This window comes from Schistocerca gregaria, chromosome X (genome assembly GCF_023897955.1).
Source record: "Schistocerca gregaria isolate iqSchGreg1 chromosome X, iqSchGreg1.2, whole genome shotgun sequence".
Taxonomy (NCBI): domain Eukaryota; kingdom Metazoa; phylum Arthropoda; class Insecta; order Orthoptera; family Acrididae; genus Schistocerca; species Schistocerca gregaria.
Genome location: NC_064931.1, coordinates 620109945 through 620137261, shown reverse-complemented (window position 1 = coordinate 620137261; position 27317 = coordinate 620109945). Strand labels below are relative to the sequence as shown.

The 27317-nt window shown below is 39.9% G+C and overlaps 1 protein-coding gene across 1 annotated transcript in view; it reads right to left on the bottom strand.

Annotated features, from left to right (window-relative positions):
- Window positions 1–16473: 16473 nt before the first annotated feature.
- Window positions 16474–27317, bottom strand: part of LOC126299076 (protein Hook homolog 3-like) — a 197136-nt gene continuing 186292 nt past the window's right edge. The window contains exon 15 of the mRNA XM_049990746.1: window positions 16474–26817. Within this exon, the coding sequence (XP_049846703.1) occupies window positions 26686–26817 (132 nt within the window). The 3' untranslated portion in view covers window positions 16474–26685. The remainder of the gene's footprint in view (window positions 26818–27317) is intronic.

Genomic DNA, 27317 nt, shown 5'->3' with positions numbered 1-27317 from the left:
AGGGCCTGATATCCTATGATGGATACCGTATGGCATCAACAAATGGTTTATGGAGTGTAAACATTATAACATGTCGCCCTTTGGTATTTTTATGGAAGTATCTTATTACTTCGTAATTGGTGAGAAGTTCTTGGTCAAAGGCTGACCATCTGGACTGAGAGGGTGTACATTCCCTAGAGAAAAATGGAAGGAGCTGTGCCTCCCCAGCCCTTAGCTGTTGCAGTGTGGCACCAATCATGATGTTGCTTGGATCAGTGGTGACTGTGTGTTGTGCATCTCCAATGGGGTGATTGCATAGGCAAAACAGCTCTTAGCTAGTTTGTATGCATCCTTCATCTTTGCAATCCAGTCAGTCTTCCTTCTCTGTTGCTTGTTGGATTCTGTCAGTGCATAGTGAGGGGTGCCTGTATTCCACTGCTCGTGACAGGTGACACTGGTAAAAGTTCAAAATTGCTAAGAATCAATGCATCTCTTCATAATTCTTGGCAAGAGTAAGCTGTCTTATGGTGTTGGTTTGGTCCAGGGTCAGTCTGATCCCTGCAGCACTATGTGCTTGAGGAAGGTAACTTCTATCGTCTGTAACTGAGTTTTGCCCTTTTTGATCTCCACATCCCCATCTGTTAGGGCAGTAATACTTTGTTTGAGGTGTCCTTTGTGGTGTCTGGGCATAGACAACAAATGAGAATGACATCTATGTCATCCAAATAGGTGTAACAGAAATCAAAGCAAAAAAATAAGCCACCAATGAAGTAATGCCACATCTTTGCTGGATTCTTCAACCCGTATGTCATAAAATGATGTTCAAAGAGACTGAAATGTGTAATAATTGTGGCTTTTGCAGTATCATCTTTGTGCATGGGGATTTGTACATAACAATTTTTACAGTCAGTCCCTCTCACTTGCTAACGAGAAGGTGAAGTCTCATATGTTGGGTGCCAGGTAGCTGTAATGAATGGTATGGATGCCAATAACCCTGTAGTAATCGCAGAGTCTCAAAGTTCTGTCTTTTTTCAGTACTAGTTTGATTGGCGATACCCATGGTCTGTCGGATGGGTAAACTATGCCTGTCTGTGACAGTTCATCAGTCGCTGCATTAGCAGAGTGTAAGCTAGACCAGGCAAGTCAGGGCACCTTGTGACATACTAGAGGTCCAGCAGTTGTTAGTATATGATGCGCTGTGTCTTTACATATCACACAAACTAGAGCCTTCATGATAGAGTGAGTAGAAAGGGTGGTGAGGCCTACATCTGAGATTCTGTGCATTGAGGCAGAGTGAACTGTACTAGCCTTTGCATTGAGCCGCTTGCTCATGGTCATTGGGGGTCATTGCTGAGTGCATGGGCAGAGGGGCACATTCACTCAGTGAAGGTGAGGCTGTATGCACTTTCTCATACTCGTCAGAATGGTGGGTTTGAGAGATCACCTGGAGATGCTCATGCGCTAGTGCGAGTGCAGCGGATGAGTCCTTAATGTGCTCTAAGAGAAATGCACTGTCAGTGTGGAGTGCATCGGAAGCTAGATGACAATCATCATAATGAAATTTTTCTTCCTCCGTGACACACTCACTGAGCCTCAGCATATGCAAAATCGTCATCCTGCTGCCCATGTGGACAGTGTGTTGTGTTGTGTTGTGTGGGGATGGGGTTGTCGGGGTGAAAGTCCTGGGGTATGGCGGTCTGTATCGTGGTGCAGGAGCAAAGCATGTTGTATGTCTGGAAAGAGATGGAAGTGACACAGGAAATGAATTCTCATGATCAGTTCCATGACGTCCATGACAAAAAATGTCCATGTGAGTTGGTGATGAGGTGACAGTTATAAGGTGTGTATGGTAGATCCATATACCATGATTGTTGAATTATTAGCTATATGAAATTTTAGTGCTGATGTTTTGTCAAATGTCGGTGTGCTCTCCAGCAGTATTGAGTTAATGTTGGATCCAGAGTCCATCTAATTGTGCTTTATCAAACTAAGGTCAAAGATGGACCGTCAGCCTCCCAGATGTGTGGTCTAAGGAGTGTGTGCTTCAGCTACACATAATGCCTGTTGGTAACTTGCTAGTACTATGTGAGCAGGTGCATCTATTGCAGCCTGTGTCTGGAGTTTGGGAATGTACACAGTGCACAACAGTTACCAAAAATAGGATACCACCACCTTAGCTATGAGCTTGGTGTGTCTGTGACATCAGTGGCCTTGTTGCCAGGTAGCACTCATGTAGTGTGTGAGCTGTTTGTTGTTCCTTTTGGGTGGGAGCAGTGACACACTCTTTGAACGTAATCATGGATGATAGGGTTGAGGTAGTCAGCAGGATACCTGAAGAAAGTCATGCGCTGCATGGTGTGGCATTATTCACCTTGTTGATTTTTTGGTGGTGCAGTAGTACTGTAAACATTCTGTCTGCTGGAGCCAACCTGTGTAACCTCTGTGGAATCAAATACAGCTGCACTACAGCCTATCACCCCCACAGTAATAGGCTAGTCAAGCGGTGGCTTAGGGCTCTCAAAGCTGCCATTATGGGCCACGGCAGGCTGTGGACCATAGCATTACCACAGGGATTACACGAAATCTGAACCACCTTCAAGGAGGACCTGCAAGCATCCCCCACCAGGATCCTATACAGCATTTCACTAGTGCTTTCCACTGATTTCATTCTACCCACTCAAGACCCTGAGAGAATGGACCTACCTGCACTGGCTTAGCAGGTAAATGACCACATTATACATATCGACGTGCAGCCTCCCACAGGTATTTGTACACAAACTGCTCTTACACTGTGAACACATCATGCTATAGGATTACACAGTCTGGCCAGTGCTGTAGCTGCCATACACAGGACATTCCAATGTTCTTAAGAGAAGCACACATTCACTTGCCATTCTGATTAAAGACAAACCAATGCCTATTTCGACTAACTGCTTGAAACCAGCATTGGTTCTCTGGGACAACAACGACCAAAATCCCCCAGACAGCAATGGCAACTATGGGCCATTACCAAATGCGTGGGCAGCCAACCCAAATGCAGCACACACGGTTATCATTAGGCTTGACTCAGAGCTTCAACCCAGATGATATTACCGTGAAACTCATCAATAACAATCTATGCCTCACAGCCCACAACAAGGACACTGTGAGACAGGACCTCGCGTGTGTCCAATTGCTCACCCTCAAGCACACACTACCCAACAACATTAACTGTGCCTCCTATCATCATACCAATGAACAGATAGCATCCTCACCATCTCCTGCTCGAGGGTACTAACACAATTGCCACCTACACGCCACCAAAGGCTGGGGCAGATCCTGCCACACACTGCCACCACTATCTTTGTCCCCAGCTGCAAGGGACAGCCACACTAGGGACCTCTCTCACCACCTGCTAACCTACTAGCTGTACGGCACCAGCACCACACAAGACATGACTTCAAGAAATAATCCAACTGTGTCCTGCATTGCAGCAAGTCATGACACAGCTTATAGCGCATACCTTTGCACACACTAATCCAGTTGGGTGACAACACTATTTACACGTCTCTTTCAGCTGTCCTCTCTATGGGGAGAGGTGGAGGAGAGCTCTCTGTTGATGTCAAGAGTGACACGCAATGGCCAGAGGACAGAGGAATATCTGTTGGTGAGACAAAGACAGCAGTGCATTCGCAGTTATGATACAATATAGACATGTTCATGTATCACACATAGTGAATAAAGTATATTCGCAATCAACCATCTCTGTTACAACAATTTATCTCAGTGTTCAGTTCACTGTTGACAGCATGTTCTCCATGTTGTTTGGCATTTAAAACCTTGGGTACTTGGGTATCTCTCCGAATCTTCAATTTATCACTACACTTCCTCCTGAGAGATTTAAACTGCCCTGCAAGCTCCTCTAGTCTAAGTATGTACAAAAGGTGAGAAGGTAGACTTATCAATGATAAATATTGCCACAGGATATGTGGTCCAATACTATTACTGGAAGCACTGGTATTCACAGATGTCTCAGGTGGACTATCCACATGAGATCCCTTTGGGGTTTGGGTGTTAATACAACCCAACAGATCACCTGGACCATTGGAAGTAAAGGAAAGTGATTCATGCTTCATGGAGGTCCTATGAGCACTTAGGGAATATGTATCCAAGTAGATAGAGCCCCACTTGGCTGGGTAAGTCTTATACAACAGAGGTGCAGCATGTTCCCCAGAGATTGCCCTCTACTGATTGTTCTGCCTCAAGAACTATGCACCTCATTGGCATGTAGCACACCTTGATATTAAGGGTTGTTTCATAGAGATTTCTACCTCTCACAATTGGGGGACACACCATTTTCCACCACCACACTGCACAGTGGTCATTGAAGTGTGCTCAGAGCTTACAGTTACATAGGACTGGCAGTGCTCACCAGGCTCCAACTCAGCCAAGCCTGTACCCAGCAAATGAATGCTAATATACCTGAGGGGCTTACCATTTAAAACAACCTTGGGGGGGCATATGTGGCTTTATTGAAAATATATGTATGGAGCAAGCATTAGCCCCTGTAGTATGATTTCTTGATCCTCCTGCAGTCAGCTTCTGATATACATCATTGAGCACTATTTTGATTGGATGGCAGAAATGAGGAGTCAGGGACTAAACAGTGACAGTTTTTTAATTCCTTGTGGCAAATCATGAGCAAGCCAGTACCGTGATGAATAATTTTGCTTCAGCAGTGTGTAGTAGCAGTTGATACTACCCAGAGTGTTTTATACCTCCAGCCATGTGTACTGCTGCACCTGATGGTGTATACCTTTCATATATACCTTTAATTTTGCATTAGGTGTGTGTCAATAGTATGTTTCACCAATGTGTACCAATCCACATTCATGGCTGACTTCGATGACTCTAGGGATGGGTACATTGTCGATGGCATCCTTTCTGGAGCCATGCACATAGATCATTTTCCAAACTTTGGTACATAAGCTTTGTGTCCACTTGCCAAAGAACATTTCCCACTCTTTCAGTGATGACCTCCATGCTCCATCTATGCTAAGATGGTACTGGGCATTTGTGCTGTCTCTTCCTCCTTTTTGTTTCTTGATGCCCTAGAGCTTTGTATTTTTTTTATTGCTGTAGTCATTGACTCTGAAAGTAGTTCTTAGTTTTTCAGTTCCTGCTTCAAGTGTCTTCCATCATTGATTCAGTGTGCCCTCTTAGTTAACAATCATAGGGAGTAATTCTCCTGTTTTTGGTTATGGTGGGCTATCGCTTCACGGTATCTGTTGACAATACTGGTAGGTTAACTATAGACTCTGGGGTAGAGGAGCCATCAAGCTTTCTATATGCTTCCACATCAAGGAAGGGAAGCACACCATTCACTTTAATGTTCACTGTGAATTGGATATTGGTATCGGTTGATTTAGATGGTACCGGAAGTATGCAGTTCTTCTTCACTAGCCAGATTTCAAAAGTGTCATCTATGTACTGAACCTAGTATTTGATGCACAGTGGTAAAGAGTGAAGCAGTAATTCTTTAAATGCCTCCATAGAGAGGTCTGTTGCAACTGGCAAGAATGAGAATACTACAACTATACCATATGTCTATAAGTAAAACTTCCCTTTTTACCTAAAGTAGGTGGTTGTAAGACAGTGATATACAAACTCACAGACATCCCATACCACAGATTCCTGTAGAGCATTGGAATGTTGACAGTTCCCCGTGATGGTACATTTGAGAAAAGAATTTTACATAAAAACTTACAATATGGTCAGAAGGTGAGACAAACTTGCATTTTAGAAGTGCAACAAAGTGAGTGGTGTCCCTTACAAATGATTACATAAGGCCTTCCAAATGCCATAGTTTCCAAAATGGTTTTGTCAGGAGACAGACAGGTTGGTGAATTGATACCATTCACTACTGGCTTTATGGGATAAATTTCCTTGTACCTTGGCGGCTGGATATAATCTGAGTGCGATAGGAATCTGTGCTATGAGTCTTTTGGGTATGGTGAATTTTGTTCTGGATTGCTGTAGCATGGCCTGCGTTGTTCTGATAGTCTTGGACATCAGATCTTCCATGAGGTCATTGCAAATTGATTCACTGAGTAGGTTCTGCACTCTTCTATCAAAACAAGGTATCAGCCCCTGTTTCACAATTCCTGTCATCCAATAAGAATAGTGTTCTGTGCTTTTCATGACAGCTGTACTCTGCGAGCAGGATGAAATTACACTATATAAGAACTGAACATGGCACTGGCCCAATAGTAAACACATAAATCTGGTGAAGGCCATTTCTAAAAGTAGGAGAGAAACTGATTTTATAAGCAACACGATGATGCTGGTCACATATCCAGAAATATTAAGTGAACAAATAGTCAGTGAAAATAAGTGACCACTTTCTGTTCAGTAATGACTGTCTCTCTCAATACAACAGTGACACAAGCCTGAATAATTACAACTGCCTTCTCCCTTGCACATATGTAAATAAAACACTCTCTTCCTCTCCTTAAGCTCTCTTTCCCTCACACCCACCTACACTCTCTATCATCTTCTTCACAGCAGACTTTCTCAGTAGCAATAAAAGTAACACAATGATATTGCTTCGTAAGGCAGTCATACACTACTGGAAATTGAAATAAGAACACCGTGAATTCATTGTCCCAGGAAGGGGAAACTTTATTGACACATTCCTGGGGTCAGATACATCACATGATCACACTGACAGAACCACAGGCACATAGACACAGGCAACAGAGCATGCACAATGTCAGCACTAGTACAGTGTATATCCACCTTTCGCAGCAATGCAAGCTGCTATTCTTCCATGGAGACGATCATAGAGATGCTGGATGTAGTCCTGTGGAACGGCTTGCCATGCCATTTCCACCTGGCGCCTCAGTTGGACCAGCGTTCATGCTGGACGTGCAGACCGCGTGAGTCGACGCTTCATTCAGTCCCAAACGTGCTCAATGGGGGACAGATCCGGAGATCTTGCTGGCCAGGGTAGTTGACTTACAGCTTCTAGAGCACGTTGAGTGGCACGGGATACATGCGGACATGCATTGTCCTGTTGGAACAGCAAGTTCCCTTGCCAGTCTAGGAATGGTAGAATGATGGGTTCGATGATGGTTTGGATGTACCGTGCACTATTCAGTGTCCCCTCGACGATCACCAGAGGTGTATGGCCAGTGTAGGAGATCGCTCCCCACACCATGATGCCGGGTGTTGGCCCTGTGTGCCTCGGTCGTATGCAGTCCTGATTGTGGCGCTCACCTGCACGGTGCCAAACACGCATACGACCATCATTGGCACCAAGCGGAAGACGGCCTAACGGTCTGCGGGACCGTAGCCCAGCTTCATGGAGACGGTTGCGAATGGTCCTCGCCCATACCCCAGGAGCAACTGTGTCCCTAATTTGCTGGGAAGTGGCGGTGCGGTCCCCTACGGCACTGCGTAGGATCCTAAAGTCTTGGCGTGCATCCGTGCGTCGCTGCGGTCCAGTCCCAGGTCGAGGGGCACAGGCACCTTCCGCCGACCACTGGCGACAACATCGATGTACTGTGGAGACCTCACACCCCACGTGTTGAGCAATTCGGCGGAACGTCCACCCATTCTCCCGCATGCCCACTATATGCCCTCACTCAAAGTCCGTCAACTGCACATACAGTTCACGTCCACGCTGTCACGGCATGCTACCAGTGTTAAAGACTGCAATGGAGCTCTGTATGCCACGGCAAACTGGCTGACACTGGTGCACAAATGCTGCGCAGCTAGCGCCATTCGACGGCCAACACCACGGTTCCTGGTGTGTCCGCTGTGCCGTGCGTGTGATCATTGCTTGTACAGCCCTCTCGCAGTGTCCGAAGCAAGTATGGTGGGTCTGACACACCGGTGACAATGTGTTCTTTTTTCCATTTCCAGGAGTGTATATATGAAATATATACTTCTCAATATAAGCAGCAAAATTGTGATGAGTAATTTGAGTTACAAGCGCTAAGTCTTGTGCTGGTTGAGGTGCAATGAGAACACAGCCCAGCTAAACAATGTAGAACAGTTTTATTGAAAAGTGCATAAACTAAAATCTCTTCCTTTGGAGAAAAGTTAGTCACTACAATAGTTCGTGACTGTTCTTGATTTGCAGTGAATTTATATATCCTGAACTTAAACTGAAGGTTGTAATGATGGAACTGTCAGAGTTTAATATTCATTCGGATCTGGACCAAAATAATGTAGTGAGAGTCAACAGTCGATACCAAGTTCCTGGATATCTCCAGTGAAGAGGCCAAGTGTGGGTGATGGTGAAGGCAGACACTGTTGGCTCTCTAGGTCGGTGGTGGCTGGTGCGGCATTGCATCATACATACTGAAGGTTCTACAAGACTCTGACTGAAAACTGTGGATGCCAAAGCTTGACAGAAGCTGCCACAGAGTGGCTTTTCACCACCCTAAATACGCAGACTGCATAGGAATAGTAGAGGAACTATTTGGGTTCATGTGGCCCATGGAGGCGAACAGGTCTGTGGGGCTAGCAACCTCTGGCAGCACTCACACTGCCACCTCCTGGTCTAGGCAGCATGCATTTTTGAAGCACTGTCATCTTTTGATGTAACCCCTTCCTGGTTATGCTGGTGATACATCACAGCTGTAAGAAGAGTTGCCAGTCGGTAGGGCATACAGCCCATAGATAGCATCTCTCCCCAACCTCAAATGACGAAATGGTGTGATATATCTTGATGTCTGAGGAACATGCCACCTCTTTGATAGCTGCCCATAAAACTGGTGACCTTGGTGGGCTGAGGTCATTGTCGATCAGAGCTGGTGTCTGGACTGGGGACGGGCTGTCCCCACCAAAGACCAGAGGATGTGGAATTTCTGGCTTCTGCAGTTGTGCTTTGTTGTCCAAGATTCTGGGGGGGGGGGGATATCCGACTCTAGAACAAGAGATCATGGCAATTCACTGCTAGGAGGTGTCAACTGTATTACACGGGCACACCTGGTTGACATGCTTGTGACAAATGGGACCACTGTGTAGCCTTACTTCCACCACAGCCTTTCCCAGTCAATGGGTGACCACTGACAGGGCCTACTGGCCATGATTTCTGGAGGAAACCAACATAAAGACATCATATTTGACAAAATAATGGTGGCATCAAGAGTGCAGGTGCGGAGCTAGAGTTCTTGTAGGTTGGAAAGATTGGGTTCGTGGTCCTGTGCGTGAGGGCTGATACTGTCCTGAGGGGGATAGCAATAACATGGCAAAAACAGAGTGAGACCTTCATCTAAATCATGATGGCAGTGAAACTCGCTAACTGTGACTTGAACATGTCAACAAAATGTTCTGCTAATCCATTTGAAGTAGGATAAAAAGGTGCTTTGTGCACTGAAGCAGTGATGTTAGAAGAACAAAGAGAGGTAAATTTTGAAAATGTGAATGGATGCCCATTGTCAATAATCACGGTTTCCAGGAGTCTTTCTATGGTGATGATGCATGCCACAGCCTGGACAGTATGTGCCAAGGATGCTGAAGACATCCGATACATACAGGGGAATCTCTTTCCCATTTCATCCACAATAAACAGAGAATAGGCTAGGAATGGGCCTGCAAAGGCACTGAAGCATCCAGGAAGGGAAGTATCTGTGAACAGGAGATGCCTGTTTGCTTTGGCAGCTCTCACATTCCATCACTATGCTGGCAATATCTGCATCGATCGCACACCAATATGCATGTTGTCTGGCCAGCCTCTTCGTGAGCATAACCCCCCAATGGTCCTGATGTCGAGGGACAAGATGATGTGCTGCAAGATGGATGAGATCATTACACGGGTGCAACCATCTTCTCCTCGCAACAATAGGACTTCACTGAAGGTGGAGAACTGATGAGCAGAATGCTTGGACTTCCAGCTGACCAAACTTTTCCTGATCTGTCAGCCATTCTTTTTGCACTAGACAGAGTACTTCCCGCATAACTGGGTCGTGCAAGTAGTGACAGGCAATGACCTTTGCATTCGAGGAAAGGGAGGCTAGCTTCATCTGCTGCTGTGTCCATGTGGCAACAGACCACTGATTCCAAATTAGATTGCATGTCCTGTCCCAATGGAAACCAGGAAAGAATGTCACCATTGGTATATTAGCTGTTAAGCAGTATCTGATGTCATGTGAGTAGCTACACAAAAACAATGACCGCTTCTGCAGGCGACACGCCAATTTGGTCAGAATATTGGAGCCTGCAGTGAATAACAGTAAAAGTGTTTTGGGGTAAGTCAGTAATGTGAAACGTTGGCTGTACACACATTTGTAGAGTTTATTGAGTGCAAACTCAACAGCCCAGGCTTCCTTTTCTATTTGACTATAGTTGAGTTGTGCCTGTGTTGGAGTTTTGGATATGAACATAGTAAGACATTCCGCACCATCTACTGTGTGGGATAACACTTCACAAATCAGAAGCATCAGCTGCTACAATTAAATGTTTTGCTGGGTCATAGGCCATAAGGCATGTTGAATGGGGCAGGGCTTGCCTGAGATTTCAGAAGGTTTAAGTCCAATAGCACTTCACATTTTTGCATAACAACTGATGGAGTAGTTCTGCTATGGCTGTGGCATGAACTTTTGATAATAATTAAGTTGGATGAGCACAGATTGTAATTGCTTAATGTCTTTTGAGACTGGACATTGCTGGACAGCTTTAATATATTGTGGTGTTGGTTGTATTCCTGAAGTTCTGGGAACATGATCAAGATATTCCACCTGAGGGAAAAAAGGCATTTGTCTATGCTACATTTGGGACTGGCTTGTTGAAGAATGGCTAAAAGGGTATCAAGGTTGGTTGCCAGCTCCTGATCATTTTTACCAGTGACTAGAACACGCTGGGTACATTCCGTGTTGGCTGTTCTAAGTACTACTGAAAAACAGCTGGAGCACTGGCAATGCAAAATTGAGGCCTGTTTATAACAGCCCAAACAGTGTGTTAATGAACAGAATGCTCCATGATGGCTTGTCAAGAGGGAGCTGAAGGTAAGCATCCCATAAATCAATCTTGGCAAAAGTCTTGCTTCCTGTGAGTCATGCCATAATGTTGTCCACTTTTGTAATCAAGTCAGTGTCATTGATGGTTTGTGCACTGATTGAGGCCCAGAGATCACCACAAATTCAAAGTGACCCTTTCAGCTTTTCCACAAGAACTATTGGAGTAGCCCACTGATTGCTGGTGACTGTGGTGAGAATAGTTTCAACTGAAGCTTGTCCATGAGAGCAAATGAAACATTTCATGCTTTCAAAAATCAGGCAGTGGTTGTTTGAAGAAGGGTGACATGAGCCTAAAAACTAGTGATACCAGTAGTAGGATGATAAAAAACTGACTTGCACCTTGTACTTGAAGTGTGTGTCACTTAAGTAGGAGCTAGCCCCTGACAGCTGAAAGCTGTCGGTGGAGTCATGTCTTCCAAGCCCAAAGCACTAAGAAGGTCCAAGCCAAGGATGTTGGTGGCTCTTTTGGTGTTTACCACCAAGATGCATCCCATGAAAACAGTAGAAAACTGAATGCTCGCCATGAATTGTCCTTTGCCTTCAGTAGTACTGTTGCTGTAGCTACGCAGGTGTCTGAAGAATTTCTGTAGTGAGGTGAGTCCAAATGGCAATACGTCCCTCTGAACCTGTATCAGTTTGAAACTCCACAGGGGCTGTGTTCACTTCCACCATGAGTATTAAGAGTTTATTAGGTTTGGGAAGCACAGCACGGACATGTAAAACACCTGGATCTTAGGAGTCGGACATCTCCTCAGTTGCAGAGGAAGTGGAATCCGTGCATGTGTAATCTACATTCATCTTGAGAGAAGACTGACAAACTTCTGCCTTATGTCCTGTCTTGCCATAAGAAGAACATTTAGCCCAGTGATAATAACACTGTTGCTGTGGGTGTGAGATAAACAATAGCTCCATGAGGGTAACTGTTGCGACTGACACACATTGGTCAAGGGCTTGCCAGCCACAGGTGAATTAGAATGCTGTGATGACCATGGCTGGAACTGGAGGTGGAAAGCTGGGCAACCGCTAACACCTGCTACATGTTATGTGTTGTTGCTGATGACCAGAGACATGTTCAAAAGACCTAATGGTGGGGAAGCACGTTTCTAATGTGGGATATTTCAATTTGACGAGATCATTACAAAGTCCTTCATCTGGTGAATGTTCAAGAATCATGTCTCTGAGAAGGGAAGTTGTATAGTACTGTTTACGTTGAGGGTTAGTACTCTGGAACTGACAGCCATGGGGCAAACCCTGCAATTCGGCTAACCACTCTCTGTAAGATTGTCCACCAAGCTCGTAGCAGCTAAAAAACTTCCAGTGGACCATCACAACATGCACTTAAGAGACAAATATTTTAGTAAACAAGTATCTAAGTGTTCATACAGGAGGACATGGGGCTCCATTTCAAGGTTGAGTTGCTGTAGTAAATGATAAACTTCAAGGCCTGCATGTGCCAAGAAGAACGTGTGCTACTGGGTGTCACCAGTGATACCATGGAACAGGAAATGTTGATCCATTCTGGTCATGTAGTTCATGTAGCCCTTGACCAATCTTCTGGTTGGACACCTGAAATGGTGGCAGTGCCCTCTGAATCCCTTCACCAGTGAATCTATGCGAGACAGCCAGTTGAACAGCTTCAAGGTTGGATGTGATGATGGCCACCATCTTGTCCACCACTGTGTTCATGACCTGTTGCATATTCTGGGGCAGCAGCAAAATTTGAGTAGTAACGTAGTAACATCTGAAGGGTTAGACATTGTGGAGCAAAAATTCACTGTCGAGGCCTTTGTGACTTAGGATTCAGATGTATGCTGATATAGTCTACCTGGGGTATAAAGCATTCATCAAAATAGTGCACAGAGAATTTCCTAATTGTCACTCACTAAGTCTTGCAACGGTTGAGGTACAATGAGAACACAGCCCAGGTAAATAATGTAGAGCAGTTTTACTGAAAATTACACAAACCAAATTAGTACTACTTTGGAGACCAGTTATTCACTACAACAGTTGGTGACAGTTTGTGATTTGTACTGAATTTACACAAGTCTGAACTCAAGCTGATGACTGTAATGATGAAACGGTGAAGTCTAATATTCACTTGAAAGTACAAGAAAATGACATAGTGAAGGTCAACAGTCATAACCAAGTTCCTGGTTATCTCCAGTGCGGAGACCTAGCATGGTTGATGGTGGAGATAGACAGTGGCGGCTCCCTTGGTCAGCAGTAGCTGGTGCGGCATGGCGTTGTATGTAACATAGGTTCTGGCTGAGGCTCTGATTAAAGAACTGTGGATGCAGTTGGTGCCTGATTGAGAGTTCAACAGAAGTTGCATCTGAATGGCTTTGTGCCACCCCAAATACCCAGGCCATGTGGATATACTAGAGGAACTATTTGCAATTATGTGGTCTGCGGTGGTAAACAGGTCTGTGGGGCCAGCAACCTCTGGTGGCAGTCGATATACCAACTGCAGTCTAGACAGCATTCATGACTGTAACCCCTTCGAGGTTATGCCACTTTAACACAATTGCTGTGAGGAAGGTTGCCAATCTGTAGCTCATACAGCCTGTAAAAAGTAACAAGCATGCCAAATCATGTGCAGTAGCTGCAGAATGTAAATTTGATTTTAAACACTTTGACTATCACTCCCATCAACTGACAGGATATGAAAATTTCGGTATACTGCTGATCCGGTCATTTGACAGAGTACATTTCCTTCCACTTTTAAACACAAAATCACATATATTGACAGGCTCAATTGGTCTTCATTGTATTGCAAGGGATATGTAGTTTCTAAAACAACCATAAACATGGCTGGCATTGTAAGAAAGCACAAGATTTAGGTGGCCAGCAGTCAAAGTATTAACCGACCCTACTTTGACCTATTTTACCTATCTATTGTGTAAACAATAATTATCTGGCCATTGCTTTTTTACAGCAGACTAAGTCTGTCATTTGATTAACATAGTACAGCCAAAACATGTTATATTATTAGGAGTTAGAGCAAGTGTAGAAGTTTTTCACCGACACAGAAGGTTAACAATTCAAGGCCAAATGACGGTAGCCATTAGTAATACTTTTGAGTAAAGTAATCTAAAACCAATTTGTTGCTGGTTGCTGTAAACTATCAACAATGTATTTCATATAACACCCACAGTCTCCAACCATGTCTGTATTTGACAAAATTGCATTGATACTTTATTTATTTCATTTATCTCACATGAAAAGGTTTTCATGTAAAACTAACTACTATGTTGTTCATTTACTGCTTGGTTATAAACTGAAGCAAATGCAATGCCCAAACAACATCAGTGTAGTCTTTGAAAATGGATCTGTAACTCCAAAATGCTTTGACTAAAACAGGAAATAAAATACTGTGAGTGAACATGATGTATTACTAAAAAAAATATTCCTGGCCTATATCAGTTAAAGTCAGAGACAGCCCTGGGTGAAATGTCTGTTAATAATGTATGTGAGTGAGTGGTAACATAAAATATAGGATGAACAATCTACTCTGTGACACATTTATGTCTTCTCCCTATTATTTCAGTAGGGAGTTTTAACAGTACACAAAATTTGAAATATATACTACATTTGTCCTACAATCAGATCATATTGAGCAAATGTCATTTCAATTAAAGCTGCACTCCCATCAGGGTATGCAGAAAAAGGTTAATTAATATTTATTTTATTGTGTGCAGTGTATCACAAATACCACATACAGAGAGGTCATTTTGTCAGAGCAGGACAGAATGTAGGCATATGCAGATCAGCAAGAGTAACTTTGTTACATCTTTGCAGCTGGATGGACAAAACCTATGGCTTTGTTGTTGGTTTCACATGTGGAATTTTACTGTAACTTACATCCAGCCTCTGCAGCGTTTTATCATCTTCTACTGTCACCTAGATATGAAAATTGACAACTAATGAGCAACATGTCACTATTGCCACTTGTCACTGTAACTGGTGTAGTGGACCTTGAATAGTCTGTACAGTTTTGTTTACTGGGTATGACAACTGGACACACGGCATATAATTCGAAGAACTGAGAACTGGAACAGACAAGGAACTTCAAGCCTCCATTTCATATTTAACAGCTGTACTATTTTCAGAATTGGAATATACCATCAGTCCAGTAGTGAGCTCGATTTAAACAACAGATTTGAGATTTTATTTTTACCATTGTTGGGAAATTTATTTCACACCACAACAATATTCAAGATTGTGCGTTTGGATATGGAAGTTTTTAAGGATGTCACTGTATGATTTTCAATAATTGTATTGATGACCATGGTTTTGAGAACACAAAAGAAAATACCACCAATGAACTTCATATTCTAGCACAATCAGCATTTCGTGGCTTTTATAATATACTAGGTCAGATAAACATTTAATTTATATTACGCAACAATGTGACTTTAAATGCAATTCATTTTATGTTTCAGAACAGGAAATTCATGCTGAAAGTATTTGCTACAGTTCCTTTGTGTTATTGTACTATATTACACAAGCATTTTTTATCTTTTATTATAATCCTGATTCTAAAACACAGTCTGCACTGCACACAAAACAGTAAAGCTCATAAAAAAGTACTTTCCTCATAGTAGTCATTTATTGCTATAATTGTCACTTCTAATAACTGCAATATTCTTCGAACTTCTTTGACTTTTTAATTTCTTCCATAGTGGATTTCTATGCCCAGTGTACAAATTTCATGTTCACTTCCTGAGAAATGTATGAAGATTTATTTGTCATTATGTGAAGTTTCTATAATGGTTTAAATGGAAAGTAATCCAAATTTTCACACTTCAGGAATTATGGGAGTTACTGCATTTTCATAGGAATGGAAAACTGACAATAAGTTGTCTAAAAGCCATTAACATGATATAAATATTTTCCTTGATATGATTCTGTGATTGTCATGGTTAATTTTGCTACTTCTTTTCTTAGTTTCATTTATTTAGTTTTTGACTCGTGATCTGTAGTCCTCTCTTATAAAATTCTATCATAATTTTATCTAATGATGGGAAAGTGTAGCTAGAGATAGAGTCGTTTTACTCATTTTCTGCGAAATGTGGATTGTCACCTATACTTGAAATTACTGTATGTGTAACTGTTTGGTGCAATGAATGAACCATCTATCATATGTTGGCCTATTCTGAAGCTAATACCAACTAGTATGAAGAAGTTGCAAGTCAGAAACAATAAATTCCAAAACCAAATTAAATGTACCTAACGAAGTAAGTGGCATCAAAATTGGAGACAAGCCAAGATTTTTCCTGGGCTGCTAGGCAGACACAAGTACAGTCACTTTGTGTTTCTGGGGAGGACACAAGGAGCACTCCTTCCATGAGCTTGGAAACTTGTCACTGACATTCAGATTTATAAGTCACTGGGATGCAAAAAATTACACCACAAATTAAATCATACAAATTAATTTAAATGGGTAATCTGGTAATATTAATAACATTTTCCTGGCAATAACTAACAATTTGGTTCAAAAAATAGTGGCATTTTATTTGCAATAGTCATTCCATAACAAGTAAATAATTTAAGTACTTGTAATTTATAACATGCAACAACAAGGACGGGGCATAAACCTGTTTTTACAGACAGGTTTTCAGGCCATAAACTCCCTAATTATTAACATTTTCTGATACAGTATAAGAAATAAATAAATTAATATAAGACAATATACAGCTATTAATATTGAAAACTGTGTTTCAGTTCAAAAGACCTTCACTCAAGTATAACAAGAAATCAAGTCTTGCATAAGACAGTCCTAAATGGTTATTTAAACCAGTATTTTCTGGCATTTCTCCACAATTTAAGTTTCTATTATAACAACAAATAATTACAATAATTTGCTGCTAATACAAAACCAAAAAAATACTGTTAAAGTAAAGGCAAATCACAAGTTCAAGTATTCTACACAAAATGAATTCCTATTATATTAAATATAATTTTTATAAAGGCTATGTCATATAACTTCTACATTATTAAAGTTTGACTGTGCACCTTTGTCTTTCTGCTTCATCCACATTTCTCACAGCATTTATGACATCATTAATATAACGAAGATTTTGGATGTGTCAATGACCACTTTTTTTTATGCAACTAATTAATGTTATAAAATATTTTCCTGTAATCTTATTAAAATGAAAGGCAACAGTACATTACTAACATAATCAATGAAATGAACGAGAAAATATAGATTACAAGAAACACTAGTTTGCCACCATATAGTAACTAATTTCAGATATGATGCCTTAGCTACTGCTCTGCCAAGTAAGCCAGATGCTTCACATGCTTGAGAATGATAGAAGGCTTATGACTACCTCTGCCAATATTATGATGCAGATTTTGTCATGATAATGACTGTATTAATAACTATGAAGCATATTCATTAAATGTGTGAAGGCCACTACATATACTCTCCAAGGAAATATGAACACTCTTAAGGGTAAATGTACTTGTGTCTTATCTGCAGTATTCCCGAATTAAAAATTATTGGGCTAAAACAACAAAAGTTTCTGCACTTACACTTAAAGTCTGCAAATAAAATTTTTCATGTTATAAACCATCTGAAGGTGGACGATGATAATCCTGTTTGTTACCAGTCAGCAGATAAAGGAAGACAGGTTGTGGAAGTTCAGACCTATAATGTGTAAGATAATGAAAGGGATATGTGAATCTGTCTAGGGGGTGCTGTATTGTTTTATTCGTGACAGATGATCCCATTTATACAGGGGTTTGTCCAGTGAAGCGATTTGCCAGGGGAAAATCATATCCACAAGCACTTAATAATTTTGTTTTTGCACTTCCTTTTAGTCTTGTCCTTGAGTTTGAAGTGTATCAACAAAAAGAAACATTTCCTGAAGGAACTGAATGGGGCAGGGGCATAGATATTGGGGTTTCACTGTTTCGAGGCTATCAGAACAATCAGTAATGAAATCCATATGTTTTTTAATAGGTATTTCACATCTTTAGCTGTTATTCAATTGATGGTTGCAAGAAATAAAATCCCAATTTCCAACAACTGTATGCTTCACTGATGACAAAGTACTCAGTAACATGGAATGTAGATCTTCAGATGATTTCACTGAAACAAGACAAGTTTTGAAACATAGCCAAATGGTCTCATAAAAAGAATCAGTACTTTTATCATCAGTGGATATTGGTGTTGTTGATGTTCAAAGGAGGAGAAAAGCTACCTGCAAGTATGAGTTTTACATAAATTGCTTGTCAGAAACTTGCTGGGGTCTTGGGACGTTCTCACAACTGTTAAGCAGCTAACAATCAGTACCATTTTTTTATCACCCTGTGTGACTTGACTAAAATATGGACTGAAGACAATCATGATAGCTGAAAGGAGGGGAAAGGGTGTTATGACAAGTGGTCTGAGGGATTTCGTTAGTATATTACTTGCTTGAACTCTATTAACTCCTAAAAGGAAACAGTATCTGATGGTGTAAGTTACCTCATATGCTCAAAGTGGCCATGGGATGGCCATTTTGCAACAGCCCTTCAAAAGGAAATGAAACCCAGAGCATTTTGTTGTTATGAAAGAAACCAGACCCTTCCAACCACTAAAAACTATGTAATATTTTGCTTCAACCCTATTTAAAAGGAACAAAAGAAAAACTAATGAAAAGAATAAACATCCACAAAGTTTGACCAATCTGTCCCAAGAGGTCTGATGTACAGTGGCGACAGGCAAAGAAAACACTTTATGTAATAATTAAATAAGCATGGAAGCACATTCTGTTTGTAATTAGCTGCAGCAATTGCAACTCTATAGAGTACTGATGCACAATATGGAATTTATGAAGGAGAGACCCTAAAATATTGTGTCATATTTCATGTAAGAACTTCTTACAGTACAATTTATAGGTAATACCCAGAAATATTGCCTGCAAGAGTGTCACCAATATTGACAACTAAATATCATCCTTGGCATCCCACTGCAATGAATTTCTTGACAGAAATAACATGCTTTGCAATTAAGAGTCCTCAGAGATGGAGAAGTCAAATAGAAAAAAGATAAGGTCTTCCTAAAATGTGGCTCACACTTTCTGTGCATAATATTTGCATGAAAAAAATAAAATTGGTTTCAAACACATACAGTTACTTGATTAAAGATATTTTAATGTACTGCAAGTCATATTGACCAAACAAGAACTGCTGCACTGAATCTCTTCAGAAAAAATAAAGTGATTCATCACAGCAGCTGTTGGTCGTTAATAGGACTTGATAAATATTTAAAGGCTGTGGGATTTTACCAACTGAAAATCCTCTGTAACAGGACTATGGTAAGTATAATTACCATCTCTCAGCCTACAAAATATTATGTAAAACAATCTCAAATTTAATATATTACAATAATACAATAAGTATCTTGAATCAAATACAAAAAAAGCAGAATATTGCACAACAAAAACAAGCCACAATACATGGTATGTAGAGAAAGTTCCCAGAATGATTTTTGTTTTGTAGTCACTACTGAGTGATTGTGCACAGTGACAGATATTTTTTCTGTTCCAGCTAAGCTTCACCAGAGGAGTAGTAGTAATTGTTCTCGAGTCTCTCTATGAGAACAATGAAGCAAAGTAATAAAACACTGTGGGCAACTTTTGGTTTGAGGAGGGATGGGTGTGAAGCTAGCAACTTTCAGCTGTTGCACAAAACTTACAGTGACGACCAATTTGGTACCAGAACAATATACAAATGGTGAGAATAATCTCATCTATGATCCAAAGATACCACTAAGGGGAGGAGGTACTGGTGGAATTAGAGCTGTGAGGACAGGTTGTGAGTCGTGATTGGGTAGCTCAGATGGTACAGCACTTGCCCACGAAAGACAAATGTCCCGAGTTCGAGTCTCAGTCCAGCATACAGGTTTGATCTGCCAGAAAGTTTCATACTACTAAATGTTGTTTAAGTTATTGACCTACCTCCTTTACACATGGAAAAACAGACACCTGTACCACACTTTGCCTAAATATTTTTGGTGAGGACAGTATTTTCAGAATGAACCTTTCATTTGCACTACCACAAAACTGAAAAAATTCCAGATTCAACCACTGATCCAGCACATAGTTTTGTCCTGCCACAATGTTTGAAAACAGTGTACACTCCACTGCAAAGTGAATGATCATTCTAGATGCAATCCCCTGTGCTGTGGGTAGGCCACTTTTCCACAGTATCCTTTCGTTTGCGTGAACTAGTCCAGCAAAGTATGCAGGAGAGCTTCTGTGATGTCTGAAAAGTGGGTGAAAGAAGGCAGTGAGGAAAATTAAGGTTTAACACCCCGTTTACACCAAAAGCATTACAAATGGAGCAAAGCTTGAGTTGGGGAGTCATGCTGGCATTTGCCTTAAGCAATTTAAGTAAACCAACACTCCAGATCTGGATGGCAAGATGAGAATTTGAACCATCATCTTCCCAAATGTGAGTCAGTGTCTTAACACTGTACCATCTTGTTTGATGAAAGTAAGAGAGAGGTACTTTCAGAAGTGAAGCTGTGAATAAACATCATGAACCATACTTGCATAAGTCAGTCAGTTAGTGCACTGTCTGTGAAAGGTTTCAAAAATAAATTATTTAATATCCAACCCCAAATGCTGAAACTGGAAATCTCCTCCCACATATTTTTCTCTGGAAACTGTCTTGTCCCCACTCCAACCTTACTAATATATAACTGAAAAGAATTGGAGTTTCTACAACTACCTGACCTCATCCCATAAAAAGAAACAAAATAGACAAATAAATAAATCAAAATGTATGAAGGATGAAGATCACTAAGAGATGTCTTTCCTCGATTAAAATTTAAGCAGCTCCACATCATTAGAAAAGGAGCATTATCTTGATTGGAAGAAAAATGAAGGAGAAGAAGAAGAAGAAGAAGAAGAAGAAGAAGAGGAAGAAGAAGAAGGAAGAAATTGACTGTGGCCTGTTGAAGGAGTTATCCTGGCAACTGACTAAAGCCATTTTAGAAAAGCTCAAAAATTCTAAATCAAGACGTCTGGACACAGTTAATTACAAACTAAGGCAGTGGATAAGTCAAAATACATCAAAACCAACATAAGGCAGAAGATGATTACTAAGATACAGATCACATCCTTTGATTGTAAAAGTAGTAGCCTGAAGGGGAGGCTCTCAATGGAATGTTCTATAAACAGTGATATATTATACCTACTGAAAACAACTACACGAATTAAACTGCATATTTACTTATAATCAGTACTCAGGCTAGAGAGCAATTTACTGAATTCACTTGTACAACTAACATATTTCTGCTAATGTCATCATCAGAATATGTGATAAAGTGCAAGTTACAATGAGCAATATACACCTAATCACAGTATAATGATCACATATAAGGAAAGTCTCACATAACAGAAGAAATTCAACGTATGTTGTCAGGATTAGTAGGGTAAGGTAGGGAGGTTTGACCATTCCTGGTTTTATCATCTTTGGAGCAGAGAAATGTGGTACTGTCTAGTGGTAAATTACCTTCGAAAATAATCATATGCAAAGAGAAGTGATTTTGTGAAATAGTACAGCAACAGCTAATGTTTATTTGTTTACTGTGAACAAACTCAATATTTCTCATTTCACTTGAAGGCCTCTAGGTAAGTCAAACTAATATTTTAATCAGGATGGAATTAAATGCAATTTATTTATCAGTTATTTCTCTTTAGTTTTATATAATAATTTTGTAAATATTTCAAAATCTTTATTGCTTATACTGCAGTTTTCTTGAGATATTATGTCAGGCTTGTGTATCCAACAATCAGTTTCATTTTACTGCATTTTTAATGATATTCTGTTTCTTTTCTTCAGCATGTCCTTATTTGGAATGCTAGCAAAAATGCCAGTAAGAGAGATTCTCTGAAGGAATGAAAGATGTGATTGTGCAGGTACTGAAAATAGTGAAAGTATCAGAAAGGCTGCAAAAGATTTCAATATGGACAGAAAAACATTGGAAAGATATGCTGAGAAAGAAAGATGTGCAAGGAAACTCCCATTAAAGCAAACCATGTATCTAATCAAATATTTGCAATGAGCCAGGAAGCTGATCTGATAAATTATGTGATTCAGGTCAGTAAGTTAAATTATGGTTTAACAACAATTCAAGCTAGAAATTTTGTTTATGAATTTGCTGCTGCCCTTCACCAAGCTACTCACAATTTCTGCTACCCAGACAATCAAAAGATTAAAAAGCAACAAGTTATGCTTGTCTCCTTGGATTCATGCTATGGAACAAGAAACTATCTCTATGAACTCCACAACCTACAAGCACTGGAAGAGCACCCACTTTTAACAATAAACTTGGTCTTCCTCCAGGATCGGAGTTCTGGTGTCATGACAGAGGGTGGATGACTGGCAAGAATTTTAAGAATTTTCTTACTCACTTCATCAAATGCTGTAAAACATCCATTGATCAACCAACAGTAATTACACTTGACAATGATGCCTCACACATCACTCTAAAAGTTCTAATGATTGTCAAGGATAATGGAATAACACTACTGACTCTACCACCTCGTACTAATCACAGATTGCACCCTTCAGGGCTATATTCGGTCATTTTAAGATCTTTTATTATAAAGTGGTTGATGACTATATGATCACTCATCTTGGGGAGACAATCTCTACATATAAAATTCCCAACTTGGTTGGAATGGAGTTTCCTCATGCATTTAACACAGTTAATATCCACAAAGGTTTTGCCTGCACTAGTATTTGGGCCATTTAACACCAACATTTTTACTGAGATGATTTTTTTAGAGTCATATGTTATAGATAAATCATATGTGGATGCAGACTCCCCTTCTACAGAAAAGGTAGCAGCCACATTAACTTGTAAGGATGTTCATGCAAATGCACTCATTTCTACAAGGGGCTTCCGACAGCAGCCACTTCTATGGAGGACCATCTACTTCTATGGAGGACACTGCAGTAGCATCCACTTCCATAGAGAATAATGCAGTTATGTTTACACCTTTGCAAGGCCACACAGCAGTTTCTGTATCTAAAGCTTTTCTTGAAACTCATGGGAAATGTAGCCAGACTGCTGCAGAAACCTCGTCATATTACTGAGAAAATAGTCTACTTATCTTTATAGGGAGTCAGACCATTTCCAAGAGCATGTCCAAGAAATAACACTGAAGTTGGTAGAAAAGATGTTTCAGTAGAATTATGACTGACACACCCATCATAAAAGTCACTGAAGAGGAGTATGCTGAAAGGCTAAGTAAAAGAAATAAGAAAAGTGTTGCAAAAACAGTGAAACGAACTCTCCTAACATAAGAAGATGATGAGGATTTCCAAGAGTTTCCAGACTTCATTGGAGGACTATGTTCTTGTGAAATTTGATGTGAGAAAAAGAGAGGGATGCTTTCATGTATTAAAATTTATAAACGGCAGTGAAAGCAAAGTAAGTTTTTGAGAAGAGTAGCACCCAAATCATACTATTTTCATTTTCCTAGCATTGATGAAGCTCGTGTAGGTATTTTAAGAGTTGCTAGAAAATTACCCAACCCAATTTTAATTTGGGGAATGCATCATAATGCCTCTAAGATAATGTTTCCTGTCACATTTTCAGCAATGGATGTACATTAGAACTATACACAGGTATGTTTTATATTCAACGGTTTTGCGTGACATAATTAATACATTTACCATCACGGAGGCCTCCCATAGTCAGGGAACTTTGACCCATATTTTAGCCATTAGACAAAACTGATCTAAAGTTATTTTTACAAGATGGAGAACGCTTTTATAAACCAGGTAGGTACTGTAAATATTCAGGGGGTTACAACATACATTTTAAAAAGTGGGCCAAACCACCTTAGGTTCCCCTACTTAAAAACACCACAATAATCATGATATGATCCATTGTACCATATCTATTTTATTTATTTCTAGTTAAGTATAACTTTTCATATATGTAGTCATTATATTGTGATTAGGTATATGCTCAATATTTTAATTTTCTCTTTGTTATTACAGATTTTGATGATGGATGTTAACTCAAATACATTATTTACAAGGTAATTAAGTAAACTGCAATTCGGACTGAACATCTATAATGATCGCTGATCTCTACAAAGAATTTTTATCTGACACTGTGAAAGACTGTGTGCATTCCAAAGTGTGGAACAATTCCGTGCCATGAGACACTGTTTAGTAAAACACCACATAGCCACATTTCCCACCTCTACTATCAGATTTAACAGCAGAGTTCAAGGAATGTATCTTAATTTACATGACTGTGAACACGAGTCAGCATAATATTTAGAAGAAAGTATTCTCCCATGTCATACTGAAGGCTTCGAGACATTAAAGCTAAAGGCTTCGAGACATTAAAGCTAAAGACTGCAACACAAATTGTTCCTTGATAATGTCAATATTGTTTTATAATTTCTTTAAAATCACTCTGGGTTCCTTCTTGACATACAGAATACAAGAAACATCATAAAAAAATAAATCAACTCAACAATGCAAATTTTGCAATGATATTGTCAGTTTTCAAAAATAAAATGTACTTAAAAAGTGATACACACTGTCAAAAATAGATCACCAATTTTCTTCGAAAACAGGCAGCACAATGTCTACTGCAATCAAGCAAAAATTATTTTTTAAATGCTAAACATTTTAAAGCAGCCTACATCCAGTAATTAAGTCTGCAAAACAACACAACAGCTGGAGTAACAGAGATAGTCTACAGAATACACAGAAACAGATCATACTTTCTACCTTGTATCAACAGCCAGTTTCTCTAAATGGCTCCTTCACACAAATGCCAGCACTGTTCTTTAATCAAAGCCGTAAGCAATTCCTTTATCATATTGAACAATGGACATACATGAATGAATCTACATTAAATAAATCAAATAATATGGTTCACTCTTTAACTGTAAATCATATTTTGATTGGATTTTGTCACATATTGTACAGAAAATCATCCTCAGTACTTTAAATATTTCATACATGAGAATGTATGAAGAATGGCAACATCAGTTAATCATAACATATGTAAATCATTGGTGCATCTCAATCAAATTAAAATTATCTCACAACAGCCATGATGTGATACGACACCAGAAAAATTTGAGTGCATTATATGCAAACAACAAATTTAAAGAAAAAATAAAACAATAACATGTGTATGGCATCAGAAATAAAGACAGGGGAAGGGTGGAATTATCAAGTGTAGGCCTATACCACTTTCCTCTGAAGGTGAAAAGAGGGGTAGACTCGTTGTTCTCATAATAAGACTGGTAAAATTTTATTTCATACCATATATTTTCCTATTGCCATACTAATATGGCATCTCAAACAATGTTTATATCGTTCTACAGGCTATATTTCTTTACATCAACTAAACTAGCATTTTGACCAACTTCTTCAAAATTTGTTCATAGGTCTCCCATGGTGTTACATCTTTATTGGCCCCCTTATTGTACTTTCCAATGTATTTGGTATTGCTTATTCTTGGTGTATGTGTATTTCTCTCTACTCCCATTTTCTAAGATTACTACATGCCTCGCATGAACTTCCATCCATACACAGTAATACCACACTATAGTACATATAACAACAAGTAAACCTTTATCTCAACTTTTCCTTCTTCAGAAACCTCTGAGAAGAGACATCAATGTTCACATTTTCACAACTTATGATTCACACTGTTTTATTCAATCCCCCAACTTCAATAGGTTAGCACAAATTCCCAGCGTTAAAATGATTGTCCAAGAACTACATGTAAAGAAGGCCCCCCCCCCCTCCCTCTCTCCCTCTCTCTCTCTCTCTCTCTCTCTCTCTCTCTCTCTCTCTCTCTCACACACACACACACACACACACACACACACACACACACACACACAAAGAAACCACACACCAGGGTACATGTTCTTCACATCTTCAGCACTGTATGAAGGAGCATGTCTGTTAAAAAACTGGCCTTAATGAGAGTAACGTTATTAAGTATAAAAAACATGGTGTCTTGTCAGTGACATTCATCCAATGTTAAGTCACCTTTTCCACATTTTGTGAAATCAGCAATTAAGTATAAAAAGCAAAGCACATCGGAAGTAACAGCCTTCCATTATAAGTCACACTCTCCACTTTTTGTGGAGTGACTAGGCTATTAAAATACATATTACAAATTCATAAAACATTTTGTACATTATCAAAATAATCAATTTTTCACACATATATGACTTGTTCCTTATAAATTTCATGAACACAATAACCAAACCTTTTATCACAGAGTAAAAAGAAACCATCAGTATAAAGTTGGTCCTTCGAAGGCAAACAATGCTCATAAGGTATTAACACGAATCTCTTTGGAATACAATATGACTTCAGATTTAAAACTATAACAAAAAATAACAGGAATCACATCAGCATAAATAATCCCAATTTCTGGTAAGACTTAAAGAAATTTCATAAGCTTTGTCCATAAAGATAGAAAAGTTGAATTTTGGACATGTATCTCTGTAACAAATCTAGTCTGCTTTAGATTCTTATTAAATAAATAATCAAGAATGAAGGACGATATTTGAAAAGAAAACAAGTTGCTTCAAAAGCAGGTTAACAACTTCATAATTTCTACAGCTTGTCCACAAGTTACTCCGACTATTTTACATTCAGGACCACCACAACCCTATTTTTGACATGGCATGGCTCAAAGTCAGCGAGACTCCAGGCTGTGCACAACACCCCGACCGCTAGCTTGCCGTTGTCTGGCAAGGAATGATTGCCCCTGTCCAGAACTGAGGGCTGCAATTCTGTGGTCTACAGCTGCACTTTGGAGAGTCAAACTCTGCAACAATGTTACAAATGAAATTAAGCACAAAGAAGAAACTATAAAACATATTTGTCATTAACTGTGGCAAATGTATGGTTTAGCTGTAAAGAACATATTTCAAAGCTGACAAACACAGTGTTTAAGAAACAGTATGAGTACTTTTACTTTCATTACTTGATGTGGCTTGATGCTCGTATACCTGCAGATATATGGATATGAAATGGTACACGAATGACTTCACTGGTGATCACTCTACTTACTGCCACAGGCCCTCCCTTCCCTTCCATTCACAAATGGTGCACTGGAAGAATGATTGTACAGCTCTGTAGCTTAACAAGCTAACATACCATGGGAAGCAATGTCGCTGATTCTATTGTAATGTGTGTATTGGCCCGGATAAAACTACAGTGAATATAGTAAACAGAGAGAAACAGACAGACTGGCCATAAGGCAAAGTATTACTATCAACAATTTAAAACAGATGCCAGTAAAGACATTTACCTCATCAGTATACA